The 27,770-nt window shown below is 53.0% G+C and overlaps 1 protein-coding gene across 2 annotated transcripts in view; it reads left to right on the top strand.

Moving 5' to 3' along the window:
- The window catches only part of BSN (bassoon presynaptic cytomatrix protein), a 92,518-nt gene that overhangs the window by 18,971 nt on the left and 45,777 nt on the right, over positions 1-27,770 (top strand). For both annotated transcript variants that reach the window (XM_075762833.1, XM_075762834.1), the window contains one exon: positions 3,955-4,354. In XM_075762833.1, the coding sequence (XP_075618948.1) occupies positions 3,955-4,354 (400 nt within the window). The remainder of the gene's footprint in view (positions 1-3,954; positions 4,355-27,770) is intronic.

Below are 27,770 nucleotides of genomic sequence, written 5' to 3'. Positions count from 1 at the left end.
CAATGAAAACCCGACATTTTTACAGAAGGGGGAAAAACCAGCCATAAAAAATGCGAGGTGCTTGCGACATCTTATGCTGCTGAGCTCCGTTTAGTGGCGAATGGCTTTGACCCTTGGTTTTCACGGTGCTGTTCGTGCTTCTGATCATCTCAGTCAGCTGCTCCCTCCTCCATCTCCTCCCAGCCTGCGCCAGCCCTAAATAGAAAGGCTGGTTTCATATCCGTGCTCGCTCCCGAGTGGAACAAGGAAAGTTCTGCGCCTTTTTAATCGGGAGAAGGATCTGACGGAGAAGCAAGACCTGGGGACGGATTAATCCGTCAGGGTGATTTTGAGCTCTGGGCTACATGGCAAAGCAACCTTGCCGTTTAGCCTCCTGTCTTGCCCGGAGCCGAGGGTTGGTTTTTGTGGGTGTTTTGCGGTGCTTCACGCCGGGAGATGGGCAGCTGCCGTAGGGAAGGGAACAGAGCAGGTACGGATACGCCGCAGAGCTGGGAGCGAAACCCGGGCGGCTGGCGGTGGCTTTATGCTGGAAAATGGAGGGAGTTTTAGAAAGCAAGAAGAAAGCCATCGGTTTTTTTCAATTTAAAAATAAAAAAAAAAGGGAAGAAAATGGCATCTTCCCAGCTGCCCAACCTGCCGGTGATTGCAGGCGGATTAATAGAGCTGCCTGCCTGCCCTGCTCTTGAGAAAGCGTTGATAGACAGAATATCATAAATGGAAACCTCGATGGCATAATTGTTAATAAGCTTAGTCAAACGCGCTCGATACTCTTCACTTGGGCGAAATTATAACTCTGTTGGTAACTGTGGGAGCGCTGCTGAGCTGGGGCCCTGCGGAGACGTTTGACTGAGCATCGCCCCATATTTCTAATTCAACAATCAGGGTGCTGCAAAAATCAAGACAGCCCCCATCAAAGGGGTGAAATCCGGCCTTATCGAGACGTCTCAGTCTAATTGCTAACGAGCGATCTGGTGGCGTCGGAGGGGAATTCCTTTGGAACTGGGGAGCAGCCCCATGCTAGTTAATATTTTTATCAGTGATAAAGAGGGCTGTATGGAAGAAAAAAAGTGGAAGAGCCGGAGTTTGGGCTTGTGTAAGAACAACCAAAGGGTTCGTAGATGGGTACGGGACACGCAAGCGTTGGAGCATCCTAGCAAAGGTGCAACGAGCGTGGGCCTGCCTCTGGCTCCATGTGACTGTTCTCGTGTGCTTTCCCAGGGCGTCTCTCCTGGACGGAGTTACCGGGTGATTCCTTCTGGTCTTAAAATTTCATGGATACGTTCAACTGCTGCAAGTGAGAAACAGCCCAGCCCGTGTCACGGGACGGCTGGGATGTCTTGGGTGATTATAAAATAAATCGACGCAGTGATGATCTGAGTGCCCAGAGTGAAGCCGCTGCTGGGAGCAGGATGAGGATGGTGCCCGGCATTTCTTCGCACCTGGAAAGGTGGAGGGAGCCGGGAGGGATCTCCATCGATCCCAGCGGGCAGCAAGTGCCCAACTGCCCTCCTCCCTCTGCTGCGCCAGGAACGATGCTCGAGGCAAAATAACGGCACCTTGTGTCATTTTTTTCTCATGGTTTTTGGGGTTTTTTTGCTTTTTCAAGAGAGCCACAGACTCTGTTTTGGGTAGGAAACATGGTAAACTTGTCCGCGCGTTGTGTGACAGCAACTCTTGACGGAGTGCACCTTCAGAGGTACAGCGCTCCTCGCGTTGATTTGCTGCAAGAAATTCACTCTTTATTTCAAGAAAGGTACTCGAACTAAGTAAGCGACATCCAGACTGCGAGTACTACTAATAGCAGCTGCAAAAATAGGTGGCAACTACGAATATACTGCTAAACACTGCCGCTGTGGGTAGCTGCTGTAAGTTTTTTCCACTTCTCACTGAGCTGGGAAGTGAATCCACCGCAGTTGAGTGGTGTTTCTGTGGTCAGAGCTGGTTTGGAGTCAGAATTCCCACTCGGTGGCAAACATTTTTTCATATCAAAAGGGAAAAAAAATTCAAATTTTGAAATTTGCAGTGGAACAACCATTCTCTCATTCCAAACACCAGTTATTTGACCTTATATACATTAATCTTTTCAAATAATGTTATTTCAGTGTTCTTTAATACCCCATTAGGACAGTACATATTCCAATACATAAATGCTGTTTTCATAAGAATTAAATTTAAGGAGAGAAAATGCATTTTGCTTTTTGACAGCACTTTCTGCCGGCGCCTGGGACCGAGCTCTCCCACGCCCGGGGTGGTCAGGATGCCACCCGGTTTATGGGGCCGCAGCTTTGCGGCCCCGGGCATCAGGAGGCGAATCTCAGTTCTGAGCTCGAGGGCGTCCGTGCGCGTGACGGAGGAGCCAGGCGTGCAAACGGCTCTTACTGCAGGTGTCAGGTGCCGTTTGCTCTTTAGTCTGGGGCAGAGCAGTTACTCCCTTATTGCTTTGCTTCAGTATTATTATTATTATTGTGCGATTTCTCCTTCAGAGAAGTGGGTTTCAATCGGCAGCCGAAAAATATTCCCAAAGTGCTATTTTAATATTTATTTTCATCCGACTTCCTATTACTGTGGCAACGTGCACTTTGAATTTCATTAGTTTTATGCATTTAAGTTCCCTTTTTAAACCTTTATAAGGTCAGACCTTGCTTGGGTAAATCAACAATTTATTAAATTCGAGTTTCTGAGTAATATTTTTTCTTACACAGCTGTAGATGACAGGTAGCGGGGCATTAGGGCTTCTGCCTTTTGCAGAACTATCTGCGGGCATTACCAATAAGCACGTGCACCGAATTATTCTGTAATTACAGAAATATCTTTCATCGCAGATTCCTTCTCACGCGCTCGCGGTCCACCAGCGGCACCTTGGCAGGGTACCTGCACGGAGGTGGGGCGCAGGGGGATCTCGTGCCGTGCTCTCCAGCACGAGAACTCAAAGCCCTCCCGGCTGAAGCTGCTCCAGAGCTCCCTGGGGCCGCTGGACCCTCTCCCCAAGCCCTGGGGCGGCAGGGACCGCACGCTGCGGGGTGCCAAGCATCCTACGCGGGCTGTGGGACCGCTGCCTGACCTCCGGCGGGTGCGACGCCCAGCTCGACGTTGGTCCTTCTGCGTAGCTGTGGTTGCACGGGGGGGTTTCACAGCCCTGTCCCTGTGACCTGCTGCATCCCAGCTGGTTTTCTGCCCAGCCAAGACTCACGTCACCCAGCAGAAGGTTCAGCTGGGGGGCCTAAGCCCCTGTTCCCCACGCTGCTTGTTTTAGGACCGATTACTGAAGCAGAGCTGATACCCTCTCCCTTAATTCCCCGCCGCTGTGGCCCCTGGAAACAAGCCCTAGGCTGCTTTCGCCTGCAACTTGCACGGGGCAGCTTGACGGCTGGGAAAGCATGAGTAGTTCTCCTGCCCCCCCCCCCCGCCTTGGGCTTCTGGAGGGGTTTTCCTGCAATAGACAGGGCTCTTTGCAGCCTTTTTGTTTCACAGCAGCTCGTACAAGTAGGTTGTGAGAAGATGGTTTAGCGCGCGTTGGCCGTCTCCCTGCAGAAAGGGCCCCGCAATCTGCAAACCAGAGTTGCTGCTGCCGCCTCTTCCAGCACGGGTTTGTGCTGGAGAAGCGCTACGGGGGATGCCCTGGCTGGCAGGAGCCCGGAGCTGCCCCAAACTTCACATTTTAAGTGCAACTTTCTGACTAAAGTTCAATTTGGAATACGCCAAATAATTCAATTACATCGCCGCTGCTGGGTTATATAAGAGAAAGCCGAAATTGCGCCTCGTTTCATAAGGTAAAGCGTGTCCTTCTGCCGCTCCGAACAATTTCCCCGGTTTGCAGCGTGGTTTCGCCGTGCCTCCTTGGCAGAGCTAGGGCTTCGGGGGCGGAGGGGGCGCTTTGGATGTTTTCTGCATTGACTGGCATCATTTGAACGTACTAAACCTGGCTTATTCTGCGTATTTTTAACGGTGTTTCAGCACGCCAAGGAGACCAGAGCAGCTGGACCAGGCAGCGGGCCAGCGGTCGGCATCCCCCTCCCCTGCACAGCCTGCGCCCAGCTCCCAGAGCCCCCGGGAGATGAGGGGCCGGGGCCAGCCCGGACCGCCGGCGGAGGGACCACGGAGGATGCTGCAGGTGGACGCCGGGAGCCAGGGCTCGGGGAGGTCTCCCTCGGCATCGCCGGACCGGGGCAGCACCCCTACCTCTCCCTACTCGGTCCCGCAGATCGCCCCCCTCCCCAGCAGCACGCTCTGCCCCATATGCAAGACAACGGAGCTCACCTCCTCCCCCGGCCAGCCGAACTTCAACGCCTGCACCCAGTGTCACAGCAAAGTCTGCAACCAGTGCGGCTTCAACCCCAACCCACACCTCACCCAGGTAATGCCTCCTCTTCCTCGGACAGCTTTCCCGGCCAGTTTGGGTGGGCAGCAAGGAGAGGTCCTCGTTTTCTCCTTTGCTTTTGGCAGCTGTAAAATACTGCCCAAGAGCAAGGGCTCTGCTGGCTAATCAGCGGGTAATTGGGATAAGGTGAGTTTTGGTGAGAGGAGGGAGGTAAATCAGTTAAAGGGAAACGGTAGGCCACCAGTCGCTGTTGCTGGGACCCCAAAACGCTTGGCTGAGGTGGGGTCTACGCACATAAAACCGTCCTGAAGTCGAAGGACTCAACAGCGGGAGGGGAGCAGGGGGGTTGCTGACAACCCCGAGGTGTCGATCGCCTTGGACCCTGACTCATCCCAGGTGATGATGCCGTGGTGGCGGTGGGTGAGTTTCAGACAGCGTCGTGCTCGGCGGCAGGAGTGTGAAGAGTTGCGTGCGCGATGCTGCCTCGCTGGGGGAGCGTTTCGTGGGATGTGTGAAAGGGATGCGCAGCGTTCCCGGGGGCGGATGCGACAGCAGCGGCGAGCCGGGGGTGGGGGGGGAGGGAGGGGCAGCAGGATCTGGGCCCTGAAGTGCCCTGCGTACCCACGCTTCACTGCCAGCAGCTGTTTCTGGTCGGCATGCAGCGCTTGCTCCCGACGCAGGGCACTGCAGCCTCTGGACGCCGCTGTTGGAGAGGGGCTGCTGCCTCACGGTGCCTCTCCCAGCCGAGGAGAGTCGGGGTAGCCAAACCCTTGGTATAGCAAGGTGTAATTATTACCTGGGTACTGCTTTCGTACCCCTGGGAAGAGGTACTTACCCCTGGGAAGATCCGTGTAAGCTCTCAGATTTTAATAAAGGGCCCTGAGGTGGAAATTCAGGCTCCTGCAAGGAAATGCCATGGGTGGCTTTTCTGTTTCACTTTTAAATTGATTTACTAAACACTTACTTTGTCCAAGCATTGCATTGAAAGTCAACCAACTACTCTGAATAGGAGCAGCAAACCAGCAAATAAACAAACATCAACGCACCGGTTGCTGAGTTTCTGGGCAGCCTGGAGCCGGCTCCTCCGCCTTGCCCCCCGAGCTTTCCTGCGGCGGTCCCTCCCCGACTCTCTCTTGCAGACGCCCGTGTTAAAACGTGTGTGTGCACGGAGCCTGGCGTCCCTGGGCCGTCTCTGGGCGTCTCTGGGTCTCTATGCTCTCTGAAACGTGATTGACTGCGGAGCATGTTTAAACATCCAATACAAAAAAATTGGACCTGGGATGAAAAAAAGATGCGGGGATTCCACCCCCCCCCCCCCCCCCGCCATTGGTTTTATTCTGAGTTTAATACACATTTCAACAGCAAGCAACCTTACGACTTGTAAGTAGGTCGTTGCAGGAGCTGGGGGATGAAGGCGCTTGTCCACGGTGGCTGTTTGCAGCCCGTGCGATGGGCTGGCTGGGGGCGCGACGGCGGTTCCCGCCTTGTTGAAGTGTGACTGGCTTTCCTCAGCGTCGTTGCTTGCGCTGCTGTTCCAGAATCACGTAGGAAGGCGTCTGAAGCAGTCTGGCAGCATGAAAAAGGGTTAATGGAGGTTGCGGTCGGTCTTGGCGGTAGGAGCTGGGTTGGAAAGGATCTCCAGAGGTCCCCTGGTGCAACCTGCGCTGGGAGCAGAGCTCAGGCGAGGGAGCTCCGGGATTTAGCCAGCTGCATCTCAGACGCCCAAGGATGGACCTGCGGGTCCCACCTGCCCCGCTGCTGACTGTCCTCACAGCAGGACCAGGCACCCGTCCCGCCTGGTCCCCAAACCCCGCCTGAGCCGCAGGGTGCCGGCGAGGGGGTGTGTGGGGCTCCGTTTGCGTTTCCGTATCAATAGATCTTCCTGGAAATAGTTGATGTTCCTACGTTGTGCTGCAGTAGGTAGGGATTTGTAACTTCTCCTTCAAGGCTTTCTAGCAGGATTAAACCATTGACAACATCCCATTGGCGAAGAAAACCAAACCCAAGAAAAACCAAGGCTGTGTTTTACTTGGTCCATCCTCTCCTGCGCAATCTGTGGGACTGTTGGGAACCGCGATTTATTTAACTTTATATATATATAAAAAAAGCTCTTTTGTATATCTTTTCTACACACGTATATATACATGAATAAACGAACAGACCTAGCGCGTGGGCTGTAGTCCATCGCGCTCCATCCTGCCCCTCACGAGTAGCAAGAGCAGGTTGTTCAGAGGAGGGTTAACCGTAACCCCTGTCACAACACCTTCGCTCGATGATTAGGGGATACCTTCTGCTCAGAAGCATATACATTCCTTTGAAACAGTATCTTTCTTTGTCTCATCTTTTATTTTATTCCTTCTCACGTGGCTTGACGGTCATTTTATCTTAAAGGCAAGTAATGAATTTCTATCATGACGAAGCAGTTGGCATCTTGAGTTGATCGCTGGCTGAGCAAAAAAAAAATAAATCTTTTTAGGTGGTTTTTTTATTATTTGCTGTCTCTTTATTCCTTTGAGCACCAGCTCGTTCTTGTTTCACAAGACTGGGCAAACAGAAGTTCCTGTCTGCTGTTGGTGTCACTCAATATTTTACCCGTAGATAACCATATTCTTCCCTCTGTTCATCTCCGTGCTCCGAAATAACCGCTGTCATCGTTTTCGGTTTGGTCGCGTGCCGGTTTTCTCGTTCATTCACTGATTCCTGAAGGTCAGCGCTCTTGCCATAGACGGTTATTTTAAGCAAGGGGAGACGTGAAGTGGGGAGCTCCGATGGCGGCGTCAAAGGCGAGAAGCTGTGGAATAGCAGGGCAAAAATTACCAGTTTGCTTGTGCTCCTGCGTAGGAAGCAGGCTTTTGAAGGGAGACGCGTTATGTTAAATGCAATATTGCAGCCCCAACGTTCTAGTAGGATTTTTTTAATTTCTCATTAAAACTTTTTTTCCTGGTTTTTCTCTGTGTTGTCTTCAAGGGGGTTTTTTTTGGATAGCTTGTTCTGCAGGACCAAGGCAATGCTGTCATCTCCTCCAGGGGGGAATAGCTCGGTTTCAAGCCAGTACAATAGGTTCAGAAAATCCTCTTTTTCTACATCTTTCGCTTTGTAATGCCGCTCCTGTGGCTTTCGCCTGACTGATCCTGCAGCATGTTCATCTGATTGGATTTGCTCCGTTTGGTATCGGGAGGAGTAACCTGCAGGCATCCTTTCTGTTCCTCTGGGGTTTTGCACTGCCGCTGCACACTGCTAATTTGAGAAATTAATTTCTTCTTCAGTGTTCTCTTAACATTTTGGGGGTTTCTTTTAATTCATTTCCTCCCCATCCGAAGTGCTAAACCGAAAAAATTTGGAACTCGGGTTTGATTTTGATCAAGAGCAGCGGCACAGCATTAAAATACGTGCTTTACTTAGCGATGAGGTGGAACCCAAAATGTCTGCCTGCCGAAGAGGTTTGCTTGGAACCACTTTGGGATTACAGAAAATCTTTGCATTCTTCCTTCCATTTCCATTGTGCTTTTTTTTTTTTTTTTTTTTTTTCAATTTGAAATCGAGTGCATCAGAGGCAGTTCCATAAGTATTCGGATGGACACAATGGGTACTTTTTTTCCCCACCCTGAATAAAAGGAGCATATTTATACATGTATGTTCTTCACCAAGTTACTTTCTTGTTGAAGTCCCTGCTTTTGTCCCCAAGCCGTTCCGAATGCATTCGCTGCATTTGTGGCTGTATGAAGTGGAAATATTTGTTAAACTTCAGTTCTGGCCCCCGTTTTTAGCTCTATGGAGGGAGACTGATGAGATTCTTTGTACTTTTTACATCATTAATATAATGTAACATGAAATATTTAAAATATTTGAAAGTAAATCTGTTCCCTATGTGCTCCGTGCCATGTAAGATCATCACCAAGCTTTGATCACGGACCTTTGGCAAGTGAAACATAAAAAAGTCTCGGGGAGGATTAAGAACTCGCTGGTTGGTTTCCCAACAGCGGTCAAGGTTGATTTTTCAGGAGAGGAAAACCTTGCAGCAGCTCTTGAGTTATCTGTAGCGGGAGGAGATATCCACAAAAATCGCTTCAAGTTTTTAGGTAAATGTTTAAATCGTGTTATTGGAAAGGACAGCATCAGCTGAGGAGGTGAGAAGGAAATAATATAGGTATGAGCGTACATTATAGGGCTGTATTTATTTATACCTTGCAGCCTGTTAGTGTCTGAATTTTTTAATTTTTTTTTTTTTCAGTAAAACCTGCTGGTTTTGTGATTTAAGGGCCTAATCTGAAATGTTTAGGCTTTGGCTTGACCGGTGACCACTGGTTCAGCGGCCCCACAAGCAAAGGGCTGTGCTTAGGAGTGCCGGCGCGTTATTAATTCTACGTTAACCCGATGGCCATTATTAACAGCAGTAAATCCCCAATCTCTTCCTTTCATCCCTCTCATCTCCTGCCTGTCGTTCGCTGACCATCCAAACAGTTACAGGTCTCCGCTGCGTGAGCGTGGGCAAAATCCCCGTGGGCATCGGTGGTTTTACCCTGGGGTCTAATAGACGCCGAAACGATTCGGCGGGGAGACGCTGGGCGCAGGTCCCCTGCGGTCTGGGCAGCTCCGAAGTTGTTGGAACGCAACCGTGATTTACACATCTGTAATTTCTGCGGCTCGAAGCCACGTTTGACAGTACGTTGTGCTCCGACACACCGCCCCGTCCTTCCCGGCTGTTAATGTGGTGGGTTTTGGGGCTCGGGCTGCGTCCCTGGACCAGCGAGCTCGGGGGGCACCAAGGGGTTGGATGGAAACGGGTGAATGCGTTGCTTGCCAGTAGATAATTAAACGTGGCTTTTATGAGACATTTCATCTCCCTCATCCCTCCCTGCCTCTTTAAACCACTAAAGTGGTCCTTCTCCTTTCTGGCTCTCCGCTGAGAAGCTGTGGGGTGACGCCACCTCCTCAGGTTCCAAGTTTTCTCTGGGTGTGCCAGCTCCGAGTTTGATTTAACTCTTCGGAACAGGACCGATGGCAGGGGAGGAGCTGCGAGACGACGCTTACGCCGTCTCTTCTCGTGCCAAACGGCAAAGCCGACAAGGTTTTCTCCTGTCCTTGGGACCTCGCCGGCTATTCATTTTCCGGGCTGTGAAGCAGCCTCAGCTGTTGGCAGCGCGCGGCACCGCGTCTCGAAGACGTGTCATCGCGCTCGCGCAGGAATGTGAGGCTGCGTTTAGAGATTATAGCTCCCCCTTCCCCTGGAGAATGGGCGCTGGGGCTGAAAAATGCTGGATCTCAAAAAGCAGGTGCTAGAGCGGGATAATATTTAACGGTAAGCGTTTCTGGGGTCTGGCATCCCCCAGGGATTTCACCCCCGGGCGTTGCGCTCGTAGTGGCCGTGGCAGAGGAGCGGGTAGCTGGGGGGGGGGGAAGGCTGTGGGACCGGCTGTGTAAGCAGCCGTCCTCCCTTCTGTGCACCTTCCAGCAGGTTCAGGAGTATGGGGTTTTATCTCCTGCCAGCAGGTCAAAGCCCAGGACGCCCTCGGGCAGGCAGGATTTGCGTGCTGCCGCGGTGTCAGCCAGCTCTTTGCACCCTATATCCAGCCAGACCCCGGTGTTGCTGAGTCAAGTTGCCCGTTTCAGAATGATTTCTCTTTGGAGATCACCCTTCTTCATGGTATAGCTGTAAAAATAAATCTGTCGTTAGCATTACGTTGCAGATCCGGCAGAAATTTTCCATTGGATCAGGCTGCACAATAGGAGAGAAATGCAAGTTTTATTCCAATTTGTTGTTTGTTTTTAGCGGAGCTTCAGCCGGCAGTGACCAGCACGCGCGGGGTGTGATGCTCTTTGCGGGAGCCGGGGCTCCTCGTGGCCGCTGCCTTCTCCTAAGGACGCAGCGGTTTGGGTTGGGCAGGGGGTGCTTGGCCCGACCTGCCGCCGCGGGGCAGCTCCCCTCCCCGGTGCCCGGGGTTAGCGTCCGCAGCGCGGGCTGGCCCGGATGGGCCCACGTGAAGAAGCCCTGCAGCTCTCTTTAAGAGCACCTCATGAGCGAGGCACTAAAACTACGCTCTTTGTGATTGCGGGGGATATTCTGGATGTTTTCATTATGCCAAGCCATCGATAGGAACCATGAACGTATCGCCCCGGACCAACAGGCTGCACGCACGCCCGTGTGCATTTCCCGTGTTTTAGCCCTTCCTCACCGTCGCCCTTCACCTCTTAATCCCTTTATCCCTACACCCAGTATCCCAGCCCTCATTTCATCCTGGAGCTGCAGTGGTGCAGTGAAGGATGCTTCTGTTCTCTCTTGGTTAGACTTTTTTATTTCTTCATTTCTGCTCTATCTTTTTTTAATGGGGCGATCAGCACTGAATAAAGCAACTGATACGAAGCTGGAGAGTAGCGTACTTGTACTTGCTGAGGCTTTCTCCATATAAATGACTCGTTTGCCTTTTCAGCCCCTGCCGCGGCCCGAGCAGGGGCTTCTCCCAGCCGTCTGCAGCAATGTGCGACTCGCCGGTTCGATAGATCGCAATTGAAGTTAGAGCCAACACAAAAAAAAAAAAAAAAAAAAAAAAAAGCTCATGAGTAATTCTGGCTGTTCCTCCCAGTATGCCGCCTTTCGCTGCACTCTGCATCGATGATTCAAATAATGCAAAATTCACTTGTGGAAAATGTCAAAAAATATCTTGGCTAAACGGTTCCCAGTGACTAATGGGGCTGCTGCTGCTCGCGGTGGCTCTGCCGATGGCTGGCTCCGATGAGCCGCGCGCGGCAGCAGGGACCCGACTGCGGCGGACACGTAAAGGTCCGCGCTGATGCGTTAAATTGTTCAGAGGGGATGGGAGAGCGTGGCTTCCCGCACGCCGGAGCGATGCTGCGGTGGAGAGGGGTAATAAAAACAACTGCAAGTAAAGATGAATACTCCTGAGAGATGGGAAGTGGCCGGCTTCCTTCTTGGCATCGTCTGTCGCTTAATAAATACCGAGCCCAGCAAGCCGCGCACGCTGAGCCGCCACCGCCCCGCGTCGTCCTTCCCTTGGTACACGAAGTTACGGCAAGCTGTTTGCTTGGATGAGACACGGTTTTCCTCTGGCTTTCAACTCGCGTGTCGCTCTGTCGTTAAAAAGAAAAGCAAGCTGAGGAGCGGAAACGGCTGTCGAGCTCTCCAGAGCAGAGCAGGGTATCGAGTCAGGGGCTCCCCGTGATTTTCAGATCTTTGCCATGTCTGTTATTTGCTGTCAGTTCTCTCCCCAGGCAGAGGAATGAGATCCCTCGCAGCCTGGGGTGGCGGAGGGAGCTGCGTTGCTCACGCGGACGCTGCGCCAGGTTTGAGCGCGTGAAAGCTCGCACGCGGTTGAGCGTCCCTCCGGATCCCGCTCGCCGCACGCAAAATATCCCAGAGAGCAGCCGTTGCACGGGGCTTGACGGCCCTCGCTCGTACCGTCTTGTTTGCGAGGCGTGCTTGGTGGTGCGACGCCGCGCTGCCTCCGCGGAGCCCTTGGGAGGAGACTTCCAGTGCCTCGACGGGGGTCGAGTGCATCCCAGCCACGTTAATTCCTATTTACCGTCTGCGCGCGGGCAGCAGAGAGCAGGGTGGTTACGGGGGGTGTCAGGCGCTACCCGCGCCGCATCCCCTACGGTGCTGTCCCGGGGCCGTGTCTGCGGTGCGGCAGAGCCCCGGTGCAAAAGGATCTGCTGTGATGTGGCTCTTCCCGCCCTGGCTGGTAACGACGTACAAGGTCCGTCTGGTCCTTAAAGGCAGCGGTGCTTGGCAGAGATGGTGACATCCCGGTCGTGTCTCTTTTGACCTGAATTTTAGCCGATGACCGTTGCTATTTATAGAGCTGCGTGGGTTCCCGTCACCAGAAACCAACTCGCTTCTTCCTGACCCTGCCTCTTGCCTGTCTGCTGACCACGGTCACGTTTAGGTGCTGAGAGGGGATTTACGTAGCGTGATGCTCTGAAAAGTATCAGAAATCTCTGAAAGCAGCCCTGAGAATGCAGTAAGGTGTTCACGGGACAGCGGCCCGTGCCTGCGGAGATGTTCCTCACCGCTTTAATTCAAGCTCCTGCAGCCTTGCTCCTGGACCTCCCCCTCCCGCCGTAGCCAGCTCCTCATCCCGGGGCCGTAACGTGCGGCCGTGCTCCTGGGCAGCCCTCGTCTGAGGGGGGTGGTGCTGATGGGACCGTGCAAAGTGGCTAGTTTAGCTCTGGCTGAAGTGCCGGTTTTGATCAAGGACAGCCAAAGGGTGGGATGTTTCAGTTCTGGATTGGGTTCCTGTTGTAAACAGGCGGTGCTGTTGGCTCGGCTTGCTGCTCCGGGTGAAATCAAAGCCGAGCTGTTGGAATGGATCGATAGGGAAAGATGCGGTCTTAATGGGATGGGAGTAGGCGATGCGGCAGGTCTGTGGGATTAAAGGTTTGCCTGAACGAGTTAAGGCATGGACCTGACGTGGCACTAAACCGGCTGGAAGTCAGTTTTGAAGTCAGAAGGTCCAGAGCGTTCCTCCTCTTCCTCCCTTGCCCGCTCTGATGCGCAGCTCCTGCATCTTAACTGGTCCCCAGCCTTGCGCAGCCCTTTTTGCTCCCTCCCCTCCTGCTCTGTGACCTCTTGCCGTGTCGTACACCGGCCAGACCCTTGGGCTGGACGCCTCCATGGAAGAGACCCCAGCGGCAGGCAGGACGGACGTGCCCGTCAGTCCCGTGGAGACAAAGTTTTGGTGCCCACCTACCTCCAGCCGCCCTCTCCCCCTTCTAACGAGCGTGACACCGTATTCCCGTTAGAAACAGAAGCGCAAACACTCGGGCTCGTGTGTTGAGCAAAGCCTAGATTATTCTGAATCATCCAATATCCTTATCAGAGCGCTACAGACGGCGCTTGCATCAGTCACAGCACAGGCTAGCGGAGTCGGTGGCAGCGCTCTGCCCGTTGCAATTGCCACAAGCGAGCAGCTATTTTGAAGCCCTGTCCCCAAAGAGCAGATGAGCTTGTCGCTGCGTGCAGCTCAGCTTCGCGAGAAACGCGGGCTCAGCATGCCTTCCCTATTAAAAACCCGCTAAGGATGCAAATATATAGGGGCGCACGTACAGCGCGGCAACCAGCTGGGTGTGCCGGAGCGGGGGGCACTGCTCGGCTTGGCTCTAGGAACGGCAACTCCCCTTAGGGATTTTAGTTTTGGGGGGGTTTTTTTGTCTCTCCCTTAATTGCAGAGTACCCCGATGCCTGAAGAACGTAGGTGGCGGGGTGGGGAGGGGGGCAAAGCTGGCAAGGCCACGTCCCTGCAACTCCTCGGGTGCCTGGTTCCTCCAAACCCAGCTTCATCCGGACCGCACGTTCGTGTTCTGCTCAGCCCCCCCGTGCTCTCAGATGTACCCCACCTTCTGTCTTCCCTGGGAGACATCCCGTGTTTCTCCTGATCTCCTGGAAGGCACTGCTGCTCCTCCCCCCAAGAACAGCGCGTGATGCCCCGTAGATAAAATACCAGCTCTAGGGCAAAGCTCTGGCTAAAACCCACTAGTCTGGGCTAAAATTACCCTGGGGACCTGAGGAAGAGTTGAGTTACCCGCGTTTCTGGATTCCGCGGAAAGAACGAGCATACCTGTCCTTGAGCACACCCGCCTCCCTTCTGCCCGCGACGGGCAGTGCGTACTCTACGTATTACAAAACCTTTCAAGCTTCAAGAAAAACAAATTCCCTTGGTGTTTGGTGGAGCGCGGCGTGCTAATGCAAGACCAACAGCGCTGGGGCAGGGGAAGGGTCCCCCCCAAAAGGTGAAGCCCCCGTACCCAGGCACGCTGCTTTCATCTAGTCCTGAGCAACCTGCCCAAGAGACCCCTGGCAGACTGGGGCATGAATCCTGATCTTTTTTTTTTTTTTTTTTTAATTGTTTTTGGAGTCCCAAGTCGGGACTGAGGTGCTGGGCCGGGCCAGCTAGTGCCTTGAAATTCCTTTTTTTACAAACTCTACCTTATGTTCTGACCTGCCGTATTAATTTTGCAGATGATATGATTGTGGCTTTCAGATTGGAGAGCGCTTTGAGAAATATCACCAAAGAGGCATGCTGCTGCTGCCATCTGTCTTTGAGCCGCTTCTGGGATCCCATTACTTGCTCTCAGCAGACGATCGTTATTGCTTTATTGAATTAGGAAGAAAAAAATCCAGCGACTTCTGAAATATTGTTTTCCATGACTAATTCCAGGTGCTAAATTCTCATTGAGATGTGGGGGACGTGTTGAAATGCTGCTTTATGCAGATCCTGGGCGTAAAGTTTTTACAGGTCTGCCCAGAGAAGTCCCACGGTCTGTTCGTTTTGGAGGACGTGTCATTTGGAGGGCTCTGCACAGCCCCAGCACCCCACTGCATTAAGCGATCTCCAAGCCACGCCACCCCAGCCAAGAGCCGACGCTGGGCGCTACGTTACTTCTTGTAAAACGTGAAGTCTTCCTTGCCCTCCCTGATGGTTTTGGCCAGCTCGAGCTGTTGCCCCAACTCCTCCTTCTTCTCCGGCCGACCCCTTTTCCCGTGTCTTCCAGCTGCAGGCAGTTGCCCCGTGCCGCCCAACCTCCATCCCGCCGGGAAGCAAAGGTCTCAGCACGGCGAGACCCCCCTCCCTGGGCGAGCGGGTCGCTGCGCGCCGATGAGCGGCATCCCCCGAGGTGGTGTCGGCCGTGCACGGTGTCCCCTTCTGCGTCCCAGCACCCACCGCACGCCGGCGTTCAGAAATCCTTCTCCCTTTCTCTGCGGAGTGCCAGGAGCCAGCCCAGCCAGGCAGGGGGGTTAGCACCAGCAGACAAGGCTTGTGGGCAGATGAAACCGTATGGGAACGGGGTATTTATTTGGATGTAAAACGTTTTCCCCGCCTGGTGCACGGATCCCGCTGCCTCTCTCTTGCTGGCCAATCCATCCCTTATCTGCCCAATTTAAGGCGGTTTGGGTCTGATTGCTTGCGGTCGGCGCAGCTCCCGCTGTTCACCTGGAGGTTTTGATGCGAGACCTCTCCAGCCGAACACCTGAAGACGGAGGGAGCAGCGATGGCTCCCGCTCTCTCGCCCGCAATAAACGCGCCACAGATCGGAGTCAGTCCCGTGGCTGGTAATTCCGCTCGAGTCGCCCGGGTTTGCAGCCAGGGCACAGGGATTTATTCTTCCTCTCCAGAAGTGGTTTCTAAGTGGCGTTGGAGCAAATCAAAGCGGGGATGAAATCAGCTTGAACTGCGCGGTTTGCTCCTCCGTAGTTTCCTTTCCGTCTGGATGGGCGCAGAGCGGTGCCGTTCCCGGGGCTCTGCAGCCTGCGCTGCCCATCCCCCAGTCCAGCGTGCTCCCTGGCCGCGGCACCGGCGGAGGGGACCCGCCACGGAGGTGCTGGGCGCGTTCGGCACCTACGGACGATGTGTCGGCTGTAGGGCTTGGCTTAAAAATGCTTTTATAGAAGCTGTGCGCCTTTTCAAAAATGCCCTGCCAGAGGCATAGGACGGCTGCCTGGAGATAGCTGTCTGTCACAGCTGTGAGGCTGTCATCAGAAATATACTATTTACATGTAAGAGAAGCTTTTTTTCCCTTGCCTGACAAGTTAATTTGAGATTTCATTAAACACTGGTCTGCTCCTGCAGACCGGGTTGTCGGCTGTGATGGCGTGGACGGATGCCCTCGTCAAGGAGCTCTTAAATGCTTTGTTCAAAAAAGCAACCTGATTTATTCCTGTGGTATTTACTGCCTGGGTTGCACGCACCACGGTGTCCAATACTCCTCCATCTCTCTTTCCATCTTCTCTTTGCAGCCACTGGTCCTAGAAACGTTGCGGTAGCTCAGCAGCGGGAGCGCTCGTCTCGGCAAGGGGGATGCTCTCGGATGCTCTCCGTGCGCCGCGGGGTGCGATAGCCGGCCGCGCGGGCGATAAGGGGCGAAAGGCAACGTCAAAGCAGGGGCTGAGGGGGGGTGTGTTTGCACGAAAAGGGTGTTTGTGAGAGGATTCTTGCCTGGTGGGTTTGGGGTTTTTTTGGTTGGTTGGTTTTTTGCGTTGGGCGAAAGCTGCTGCTGTTTGGAGATCTTTCAAAGGAAAGCTAAGAAGCCCCAAAAGGTGGAGGAAAGTTTTGCTTCTGCCATTTATTTTTTGTTGTTGTTGAACTGAGCAGTTTCTATTGAAATCTTTCCTCTTCTGTAACAGTTTCTAGTTTTGCAATCAAGGACTCGGCCCCTCGTTTGAGCACAATGAGACTGGCTTTCATCGTCGGCTCACCTTTGAAGCCGGGCTGCGGGGTCCCGGGCAGGTCGCGCTCCGGGGGTCCTTGGAGCCCCCCAATGGGGGAACTTTGCATTTTGGCTTGGGCGATGATAGAGGCGGCAGCCTTTCGGATAGCAGCATTCTTTCTGATTAAGAGTTTGTGCACCTTCCCGGGGTGCGTCAGTTTAGATCTCCATGGCAATAATGACTTTAGATCAGCAAGCAAAAAATCCTGATTTGAATGACCAATTTTAATCTTGCTTTGCAATTAGCGGTTTGGGGGGTTTTTTTTGAAGACACGGTGATTGCTATCGTAGACTGGCTTGCAATTAAGTATCCCCTTCTTAGAGGCTGTGTAATGGCTATAAAAACTCAATTAACAGTGATGTGGCTTTACAGGTATCTGTTCAAATTCTAATTGTTTGCAGATTTTTGTGTTAGAATTGGTATATTTTACTTAGCAGATGATGACTTACGAGCTGGCTCCAGGTGCATTTGAATGGGGATAGGGATTCCAACACAGCCTATCCTGATTTATTAAAATAGGTAGCTGGTGGCCAGACAAACTGTTTCTGGTGTTTATGGCTATACTCGTAAGCCCGTTTTGGGTGCCAGGGCCACCCAAGTGGGTGTCTCCAGAAGGCGGCGAGGTGGGTCTGGGGGGCAGGTGGTCTGTAGGCTGCTTTGATGGGACCACGCAAGGCTGAGCTCCTTTCATAGCACGCGGTCCTCCAAAGCTGCCTGAGCAGCTCCTAAAAATGCACAGAAGCTGTAGCTGGAAATGCAGAAAACCATTAATTGGGTCTGAAGGCCATGGAGGTGCTGTGGAGCCCCAGGGGAGATCAAGACCAAGAGTTTTGCAGCGTGAAGTTGGTGGCCGGTCACCTCTAGGAGATGGTTTGCACATTGTGGTCTTGGTGCCGGGATGTGCTCCCCTGGACGGATGCCTTCAGCCTGTAGCCAGCTTCCCTGCTGTTTTTACTGGATAAAATAGCTGCTGCTCAGTGTTTGTGGTCCGTAGGATGGCAAGTAACAGACTTGGACTGCAAGGAAGATTTAGCTTAATATTTTGGGAGCGTTCTCTAGCAGTTAGGGTGGTTAAGCCAAAGCCCCTTTATTCCCCCTTTGGCTGTCCACCCAGTAAATCCACAACTGATGGGAAGTTTTAAAGACCAAATTAGACAAACGTCTGGCGGCAGCGATGCAGGCTTGTTTGATCCTTCCCCGGGGCAGGGGATGGAGCCAAAACCTTTCAGAGGCCCTTACAGCTCTCTTCTTGCTGCTGCAGGACATCGGGGTGAAATCCCAAAGCCTTTAACGGGGGTTTGTTGGAATGAAGCAGCAGCGTAAATGAAATTCAGACGCAGGAGCATCTATCGGGGAGCGGGGCAGGGAAGGGCAGCGCTGGGTGCCCGGGCTGGAGCAAACCCACCCAGCGCCTCTCGCCTGCTGCTCGGAGAGTCAGAGAGATGCCCCGAGCATCCCCGTGGGAAAGCCTCTTGCGTTCGTCTGGGGGTCGCCGGAGCCCGGAGGTGATACCTGCCCCTCTTACCAGTCGATACAATGCTTTTCCCAAGCAATGCTCGGTGCTGCGGTTCGTTACCCCTCTGCCTGGGATGGCTTCGTCATGGGTTTAGGATTAACCCTCCTCCTGGATGCTTTCCGGGTCTCTCTCTCTTGGGTCCCTCCTAGCCAAGCCTGGTAAGCCCCGGCTGGACGGGACCTTTCATCCCGCAGCAGCCCTCCTTCCCCTGCCTCCTCCGCGGCGTCCTGAGCGCCGTCCCTCGCGATAGCCCCCGCAGACCTCCCTCCTCCAGCGTCCCGCTGCGCTTCACTGCAGCTCTTAAGCTCCGTCACGCTCATCTAATGAAATTCCTGGAGAAGCCGGTGCAGCCAGCTCCTTGGGAGGGCTGTGCGGGACACCCAGCATTGTCCGGACCATCAGCAGAAGGGGGGATGTGCTGTGCCTCTCTCCTCCTGCGTGCACCTCCTAACTTTGTGCCTGTTTAATTTGATCAATATTTGCATCCTCTGAGCCCTGTGATAACCCAAACGAAGGTCCGGGCCGTCCCGGTGCTTTCGGGCAAGTTCAGTCCCGCTCCTTCGGCCAGCGTTTGGTAACGAGCCGGGGTGTCTCAGCATCGTGGCATCTCCCTGCTTTTCCTCTGCCGCAGCCGTAGATTTGTGTTTCATAGATTGTGTGGCTAGCTGGATTATAAATTATTCATGGCGGGGAACTTATCGCGTTTATCTGGAATAATTGAGCAATTAAATCTGTTTAGGTATGTAAAAAGATTGTGCAATGGCTTGTCTATCTTCAGGCCTTAAATTCTACAAGACCATTTACTACATATTTAATCCAGAATAATAAAAAAAAAAGACAGACAGAAAATACATTCTGCTTTGATGCATCGATCCCCCTCGATACGTTCATTTGCAGAAGTTGTTCGTTCCGGCAGCTTCACTCATAAATACGTATTGGACCGGGATAAATGAGACCTAACGCGGCTCCTTCAGTCTGGAGGAAACGTGAGGCCATAACACCTGGTCTGTGACTGTCTCTGAACATAACTTGGGGTTATTTACGTTAGCACCAGGATTGTCTTTACTGGTTAAAAACTTCTGTCCCAGATGTTTTCTACCGGGTCGCGGGATCGCGATCCTCTCCGCCCTGACTGCTGCTGGCCCGTACTCAGATGTCGATGCTGCCAAGGTGATGCAAAGTTTGGGGCGTAAAGGGACCTTCGGATATTTGAGGCTCTTTAATTTATTCCCTGAGCTCCAGCCATTATCTCCTATTGCTGTAATTGTCCAGGATTCCCAAAGGAGCCGGAAACTCCTGGGCAAGGCTGCACCAGCGACCGTTCGTAACTGAATAAACATGGAGCCATGCAGTAAACGGGTAACGATGATTTTACTCCGCGTTACCAATAGGAAGCTGGGCTGCTTTTAAATTAATGGGTTGTAAGTCTGTTTACCGAGAGCAGCCTATGCTCTTCGTAGCGCTATAGCTGTGGATTGCCTCGCTGCTGTACGTGGTACATCATTGCATCCAGAGAAGCCCCGTGTATTTCTCTGCTTTGGGCAGGAGGTATCGGTGAATGGAAAGTTTTGAGCTCCCCCGCGCCCTCCCAGGCTGCTATTTTAGTTCTGCAGAAGACAATAAGTGAGCAGGACCGGAGGCTCCTGTTACCCGGGACGTCCGTCCTTCAGCTGGCGGCAGGGTACGGGAGCGGCAGCAGCGAAAGGCAAAGCAAGCCATTAGGCTTTCCTTGACCCGGAGGGCTCCGGGGGGAAGTCCTGCCTGACGGAGCGGTAGGGGACCTGGGGCCGCACTTAGAGCGCCTCGGCGTGCAAAGCTCGAGAGGTTACAACCCGGGGCGAGCTCTTTGCGACCCCCCCGCCCCGACCAAGCCCGGGGCACAGCATCCTCCGAGCACGTACGGACGTCCAACCCTTTCATGCGCTCCTGCGGACAGGGAACAAAGGCTGTCTAAACAGGAGCTAGTGAGGCAGCAAATCGCACAAGAAACCTTCCCTAATGAACTGGAAGGACTCGTCCCTTCGCCTCGGGCGGTGGCACTGCTTAGCTAGGCAGCGCCTTGCTCTGGCGGGGGGACCCGCGCTCCCGGGGGGGGAGCAAAGGAGCAGCGCCGGGTCTGGCGCTGGAAAGGTTTCCTCCTGTCCCTCCATTTCTCTCTGCCAGCAAGGGCGAGCGGTGAAGAAGGGGATGCTCACGCTTCCCGAGGAGCTAGCGGCTCTATCGACGGCTCAGCCATGGGGGACGCTACCGGGGGAGCGCCGTCCTGCGTGTGACGGCAGGTCGAGGTTAGTTGCAAAGCTCCACAGCGTGCAATTATTTTCTTTGAACGTTGGCTTCATCGCTGCGTCGGTGGCTGCGTGGTGCGGGTAGAGATCGTCCCAACGGTGAGGCGCAGGAGCTGGAGGTCGGCTTTAAAAGCCGGAGGGTCTGCAGAGCCTGGCGTGGGTTAATGCCTCCTGAGACCCTTTGGGGAAGGAGAAGACTTGCGTTCAGTTAGTTCGGGGGGTGCTAACTAGAGACAGTTAAGGGAGACTGGTTAAGAAGTGACTAATAGGATGAAATGGCACCGTCTTATTCTGCAGCTCGGTTCTCTGGACAAACACAGTTTCCCATCTGTTGTTTGCAGTGAAGGAGATGAGTTTGGGGGTTGGTTCCTCTCGCTCGCCGGCAAGCGAGCAAGCTGATTATTTTCTGGCAGGCATTAGCAGGATGATTACTGACGGCTTCAGTGGCTTCCCCTTCTGGGCAGCACGAAGGACTGGATTGTATTTGTGTTGAGATGTTTGAAGATAAAGATGAGCATAAGGTGGCCTTTTTTCAGAAGTGCCTCGGTGACCAATTCCCTTGTCAATTAATTGCCGACAGACTCCTAATTGCACGGTCCCTCTGGAGCCCTGGGTTCTCTTCGAACTGTGCTTTAGATTTGGACCAGGAAGCTTCAGCCCACGCTGCCTGCGCGTTCGCATCCGCCTCCTCTCCACCTGGATGCGCGCGTGAATTCTGGTGACGTCTCGACACGCAGTGCGGCCACGGACGCGTGACAGCTCCTGCACCCTGGGCTGCTCGTGGTCCTCCAGAGGTGCCTTAGGAGACTTCATCTCCTGACGTTACATGTTCCCCCCCCACCCCGGGTCAAAGCCTGGCTGGTACGCCACGTTGCAGCCTCCCATGGGAAGCTTTGCGGGCTTCTCACTCTGTTTGTGCGCTGATCCGAACGCCAGGGACTGCTTTTCCCACCCTCAGCGGGTGGGCTTTGTGGTAGACTGTCCCTGCGTCGCTACAGGAGACGCCAGCAGTAGCCCCGCTTTAAGAAACGCCCCCAGAACTTCAGATTAAGACATATATTTGTATTTGTCGTACGCTCCACCATCCAGTCTGAGATGGTGCGGGAAGCCTTCTCCGCATGGTACCTTTAGCTTTTTCCACGCACCGGCAGCTCTTCCCAGATCTGCTGAGCTTCGCCTGCTCTCCTCCAGCCATCCCCACCTCCTGCCTTCCCGGCAGCGTCCCAGCTCCCCGCTGCAGCTTGCTGTTCCCTGCGTCCTCTAGCCGGGGGCTGCCTTCTAGCGCTGCCTCTCGCCTTGGATCAGGATGTTGCTTTAATTGCAGGGTACGTGGCTTTGGCAGATTTCAGCGCCAGGATGTAAAAACGCAAGACGTGCCCCCCCCTCCCCCCCTCGCCTCCTCTAGAGCGGATCGGGGAGGCATGGAGGGGAAGGGATGTTTTGCTGACTGGCTGATTTCATGAGATGATGGCTCTTCATCTGCAGGCAGAGCTGATGAACTGAAGGCGTGTGAGGACGCTCTCGGGCAGGTCGCCGGCAGCTCTCGGCTCCTGAGAGGCCGGGCTGTTGCGGTGCTCCTCCAGGAAAAGCCAGGAGCACCCGTTAACGAAACCCTTCTTCGTCCAGTCAGCATCTTGGCGTGGAGCCTCCCTATTAGCCTGATTAACACAGTACCGTCGTTACCCAATTCCAGCTTTGGTTATTTTTATATGTCTCTAGTTCCGGCTGTACTGAGGGTGCGAAAGGCAGAGGGGGGAGCTGTGACCCTGGGGTGCATCTGCGGGGGGTTGGCTTCGCGAGAGGTGGCTCTGGGGCAGGTGCCTGCTCGGGGCTCTCGGAGTCGAAGAGCTCCTGCCGTAGTCTTGCTGTCTTGCTCTTCCCAAATACGGTGGTTTTTTAGGATTTCCAGTTTCGTAAAATATTAAATACACGTGTTTTGGGCAGCTCAGAGAAAAGCCACGCTCCTTTTCTCCTCTGATTTGCCATGAACTTGGCTTCTCGTTTCTCAGCTGGTCGTGCGTCCTGTTGTCTCATGCCAGAGGAGGAGGAGGAGGATGGGTTGTATCTTCTGCCGAACAAAGCTCGTTTGCTCCGTCCTGTTCAAAGCGGTCCACCTTGGATGGGATTGACCATGCTTGACTCGAGATGACTTGGGAGCTGTTCTTTCCCAGCCAAAAATCATCATTTAAAGCAAGTCAGATGAACTGTGCTCCTCAAGTGCCCAATGGCTTCCTCTGTTACCGCGTGGTGTAGCTGGCAAGGTCAGATGGCTTCGGCTGCACTGAGGTGCGGGTCAAGCTGGTGAGGAACCATTCAGTCTCCCGAGTCGTAAATGTGGTCATCTAGCGCTCTCCTTTTCTTTGCCGTCTGTGCTGTAGGGTAGCATCCTGGGTCACCTCCAGATGGTCCAGAATAACCCTCCCTCAGCAAAAATGGAATTATTCTTCATTATAATCCTAAATTTTGGCTGGAAGAGATCTCGGATGTTCAGTTAAGAAGTCTTTCTGCTTACAGCTCATTTTAAAGCTTCTCCTGGCTACTGCAAAGGCTGAACTCTATACTTAGGGTGCTTTTAGAGCTGTATTGTCTTACCGCAGGAGAACAAAACAACCCGCACATTACTAGCACTCCCTTGCATCTCCTGGTAACAATTTTTGGGGACGGACTGTTTCCACATAGCTTCCTAAAATAGGTGGTGTTAGAATAACTTTAGAAGCCTCGTAAGCTCAAGCTGTCTCTGTCGTTTCGGATCATTTTTAGCTGGGTGCTTTTCTTGATGTTTTTCTGGAGGGATCGGTGAGCTGCAGTGCACAGGGATGCATGTGCTGTGTATATTCCTGACGCGGGGGTTTTTGGTTTTTTTAAGGAAATGCCGATTTGCAAGTTTTCATTCCTGATGGGGTTTGCAAATGGTCCGTGCTCGCAGCCGCGGGGCGGCACGGAGGGGGACAGGCACATCTGGCGGCAGTCACCCCGCAAGGGCTAGCGGGTTGCAGACCCGTCCCCGCGTTAGGGAACGGCAGGATTCGGGAAGGGGGATAGAGGCGCGGGCTGGGACGCCGCGGGGGTCTGCGGTGGGAAGGGTGAGGCTGGCGGTCACGGGTGCGTCGGGGCCGGGGCAGGTCAGGGGTTGGGTGCTGGCAGAGCAAAGGTCAGTAAACGCCGGGTGGTTCACACTTTGAAAGCTTTTAAGATCCGTAGGGGTATAAAATACCCAGTATATGAAAGGTCTGCAAGCTTTACCTCCCTGAGTCTTCTGCTGAGCCCAACAGCATGTGTATAATTTGCTTTAATGGTTAGAAACATCTGCTGTTAAAAGTGATGCTTAATATATTTGGCTTCCATTTCCAGTCATTAGTTCTTTTTATGCCTTTTTCTGCCTAATTAAGAACCTTTTAGTACCTGATATTGTTTCCCCTGAATGTGCCGCTACGTCGTAATCAAGTCACTTCTTAATCTTCTCTTTGATAAACGAAAAAGATCAACCTCTCTAATTCTCTCATTTCAGACATTTTCTGCATCCCTGGAATCACTCTCACAGATCCGGTCTGTATCTCCCGCAGTGTTTCTCTAATCTCCTTAAAATGTCGGTGTGGGACCGTTGAGGGCTCTGGAAGGAGTCCCTCAGCGCTGGGTGAGGGGGCTGAGCCACCTCCTCGCTCCCACCTCCAAACGTGGCTTTGCCAGGCAGCAGGGAATCATCTTCGCCGATATTTATCATTTTACCAAAATCTGCCACGTGTGAGTGGTGTTAGCCACAGTCAGATACCAGATCAGTGCCGGGGTTTTTGGGGTGGGGTTTTTTTTTTGTCAGCATGTCATGCATTACTAGGTCAAAACACCTTTTGGACATCAAGGATATTGCTTCTGTGCATTACTAATATCAAATGTGCAGAGAATAAAATCAGGTTTACTCGCCGTGACCTATTTTCCCTAAAACCGCGTTGACGGGGGTATACGCGTGCCCTTCGGTTCTCTGCTGCGTGAATCCAGCGCTGTCCTTCTGTCTTGGACAGATGTCTGGCTAGCTGTCCCCTTCAGGCCATACCTCTGCTTTCTTGGATATGCAAGCAGAAGACTCTTCCAGTCTTCTAAAATTTCCTCTTAAAAATGAACAGCAGCACACAGCAGTTTTCTTAGGTCTCTTGGATGCAAAATTATTCAGATCTGTCAAATTTAAATATCTTCTGGTGCTGGTAGATGTTGTTAAATGTTCTTCTCAATTGCTAATAAGTTGGAAATGCTTCATCCTCTTAATGAGCGTTGTCCTGCTTCTTCCCAAATGTTCGATGGCTAATTACAGCACTTCTGCCACATCAGTCTCGTTAACAGCTTTACCATCTCCACCCAGTGATGGACCTCTGTCCTTTCTAGGATGGCCTCTGTCCCCAATGCCCTCGATCAATCCTTCCTACTGCTCCCCCAGAGACTTCTTCCTGAAGCTCCTTTGCTTTCCTGGCGTTTAAGCACTTCACGGCTTCTCGGCTGACGCTGGTGTGCTGAGCTCCGATATTTGCTGATTTCCTATTTCTAATGGTGCCCTTTGTTTTGCGCAGCAGCCGCCTTCGCTTGTAGCTGGCCTCGTTCGCTCCTCGCTGAGGCATCAGTTTGGTTTCAGAGCTGTTATCTATATCCCCATTTTCTTTGTATTTTTCAGTATTTCCCCCAGTCACGTTTCCTGGGGTGAAGGAGATTAGCGTGCTCTGAGCAGCCGGTCTCAGGCTAGTCAAGAGAGCGCGGTTTTACCTCCCCTTATTTTGGGGTGTAACGGTGACTTCAGCATTCCCAGAAGGCAAGCTGGAACCAGAGTTTTCAATAACTTAGGTTTTTTTCTCTTCTCACCGATAGACATTTCGTTTTGCTAGTTACCCAGACTGTAGCAGTGATGAAGAAGCAGTAGGATAAATTATTCTTTTCTATTCTTGCCCTTATTTCCATACTGCTTGCATGACAAGTCTGAGGCGAGAAGAGGAGCGTTTAGAGGACGGCGATGCAAGCCAACCCAATAGTCCACCGTTTAATCTGTTTCTGTGTCTTATTTGCCCAGTTCTCCACCAAATCAAAACTTTCAGGGGTTGGATTAGTGAAAATTTACACCCAAGGCTTTTCCGTCCTCCTTTCTCTTTCTTGGGGGAAGGATCTTTGGCAAGACGACTTGGCCCTTCCTCTTTACTATCTTCCCTCCAGGATCCTTCAAGTCGTCTTTGATCTGTGTAATCCACACGTTGTGTCATCGGTTGCATCAGTAGAGGCCGGTCAGGCAATTTGTTACAATCCCAACTAAATTTACATTTCAAATACTCGCTCTGGGAGCGAGCTGCCCCACTGTATTCCCTGCAGCTTTCTCCTGCTCCTCAGGACTAGATGTTCCTCAGCAGTTATTCACCAAGCCACCGAGAGCGATTTGACGGTTTCTATCCCGTCTGAAAGCCTGCTGGCTTTTTTCTGTCTCGGTTGCATAAGCCAAGTTCATTGCAGAAAGTGAGAAAGCTTCAGTGATGACATCATTCCCCGACCCCTGAGCTCAGGAAGATCTCGGTGGGCTTGTCCATCAACCATATGCAGCTTGCGTGGCCGTGGGACGCGGGGCCGTACCGGGTGCCTGGAGAACACTTCTCCTGCACCAGCCTTGGCCGGGGGTGAAGCAAGGACCCGTGCGTGGCGTGGGGAGGGGGTGAACCAGCAAAGCCGGAGCTGCGAGCTGTTCGGTATTCACCAGCAGCGCTCGCTGCTCGTTGAAGCTGGCAGACAGTCGAGAGCAATCAATTGAATTCCCTCAATATTTTGTTTGGTTGTTTGGAAGTTTATGCAGGAGAGCGGCAAAGTATTTTTCCTATTTCAGAAAATAAGCTAAACCTTGTGCCAGGCTGCAATAAACACAGACCGTACAAAAGCGGGAGTGCGGAGCGTGTCCTTCGCCGCGTATCCTGCGGTTGGGGACCCTTAAAATCTAGATGTAAACGGCCCCGAAGCGGGTCTGGGAATATCTCCTCTTCCCCCAAATTCCACCTTGCCAGAGGGTTTTAAAGTGTGGGTAAGGAGGTCAGGGGAAGAGTTGCATTTCTCAGATGCTGGGAAGTTTGCGGGGAGAGGAAACCTGAATGGAAAGGATTGGTTCTCCCTTAATCAGCGCTGATGGGGATGGCACCCAAAGCTGGCAGGATTTTGGGAGACGCTCTCCTGAAATAGAATAGTGGGAAGAAATTCCAGGGGATGCAAAGGCAAAAATAATACGAGGAATTCTGTATGTCAGAAGAGAGGCGGCGAGACCGTAAGGAATTATAAAAACTAAAGCAATATTTTCAGGAACTAAATATAACCTGGCTCGGAGAAACAACGATGTAAAAATCGCTGGGGAAAAATTCAGGCTGCTTTTCACCCTGCTCCGAGCGAAGCACTCGAGCAGAGGCTGGTGGGGATAGCGGCGTGGGAGCTCAGCGCGGCTGAGACGAGCGCAGAGCTGACGCGCGACCAGGCTTGTAAAGTGACGGGGAGAGCTTTGCTGCAGACCACGAGGCAACGCGGAGCTCTTTGCAACCCGGCGAGCCTGGAAGGGGTTTGTTCGTGCACCCCCCTTTAATTTTAATCTTTCCTAGTTGATCTGGATTCCCTCTGTTTTAAAAAGTTTATTTGAAGGCTGGGCTTTCTGAGAGCCCTCCTGGGGGGGAGCGGTAAGGAGGGGTGCAGGGCACGCCTGCCTCCCCCCTCGGGGACTCGCCGTCCCGTCCCACCGCAGGACCTGCCGAAACACCCGACTGCGTCTCTGCAGGCAGCTCCCTGGAGCAGGAAAAGGTTGAAACGTGCCTGTGGCTGGGGTGTAAGGGGGAAAACCCCCCCGTAGCCGGGTTACGAATCGGTTGTTCGGCGCCTGTGCCTCCAACGGCAGGACCAAAAGGCCACGTGGACCTGGCGACGTGGGGCCGGGCGAGGCGATGGGGCGGTTAACATCTCTGCGGCGGGGATTAAGCCGAGCCTTGGAGATGATCCGTAACACTGGGATGAGGAGACAGCCCCTGAAATGAAAGGCAGGAAAATCTGCATCTCAAAACCTGGCCCGTGCGGCCCCAGCAGAGCTGTCGGATGCCACTCACAGCAGCCCACTCCGGGCTCTGGGTGCCCTTGTCCTGGATGCTGCTCCGGTTTTTGGGAACGCTCTGGTCCTTTTTGCCACTTTAGCTACTTGTCTCGGAGAAATCTTTTGCAGGCAGAGCTGGTTGTCCTGCTGACTGTGCTGTATATTAATATTTGCACAGCCGCTGAGCATCCTGGGGATTCCTCGTATGGGAAGGCTCACAGCTTTATACGGCCTCTTTAATTAACTTAATTCAGACATTAGTGTGTCACAAGCAACGTCTCTCGAGGGGGGGAAAGTCTTTCATTTATCGCCACTTAGCCAGGGAGCATTGTATTTTTCATTTGCGTCCAAAAGTT

This window comes from Balearica regulorum, chromosome 10, assembly GCF_011004875.1.
Source record: "Balearica regulorum gibbericeps isolate bBalReg1 chromosome 10, bBalReg1.pri, whole genome shotgun sequence".
Lineage (NCBI taxonomy): Eukaryota > Metazoa > Chordata > Aves > Gruiformes > Gruidae > Balearica > Balearica regulorum.
The sequence above is the reverse complement of the archived record's forward strand: the minus strand, read 5'-3'. Positions and strand labels throughout refer to the sequence as shown.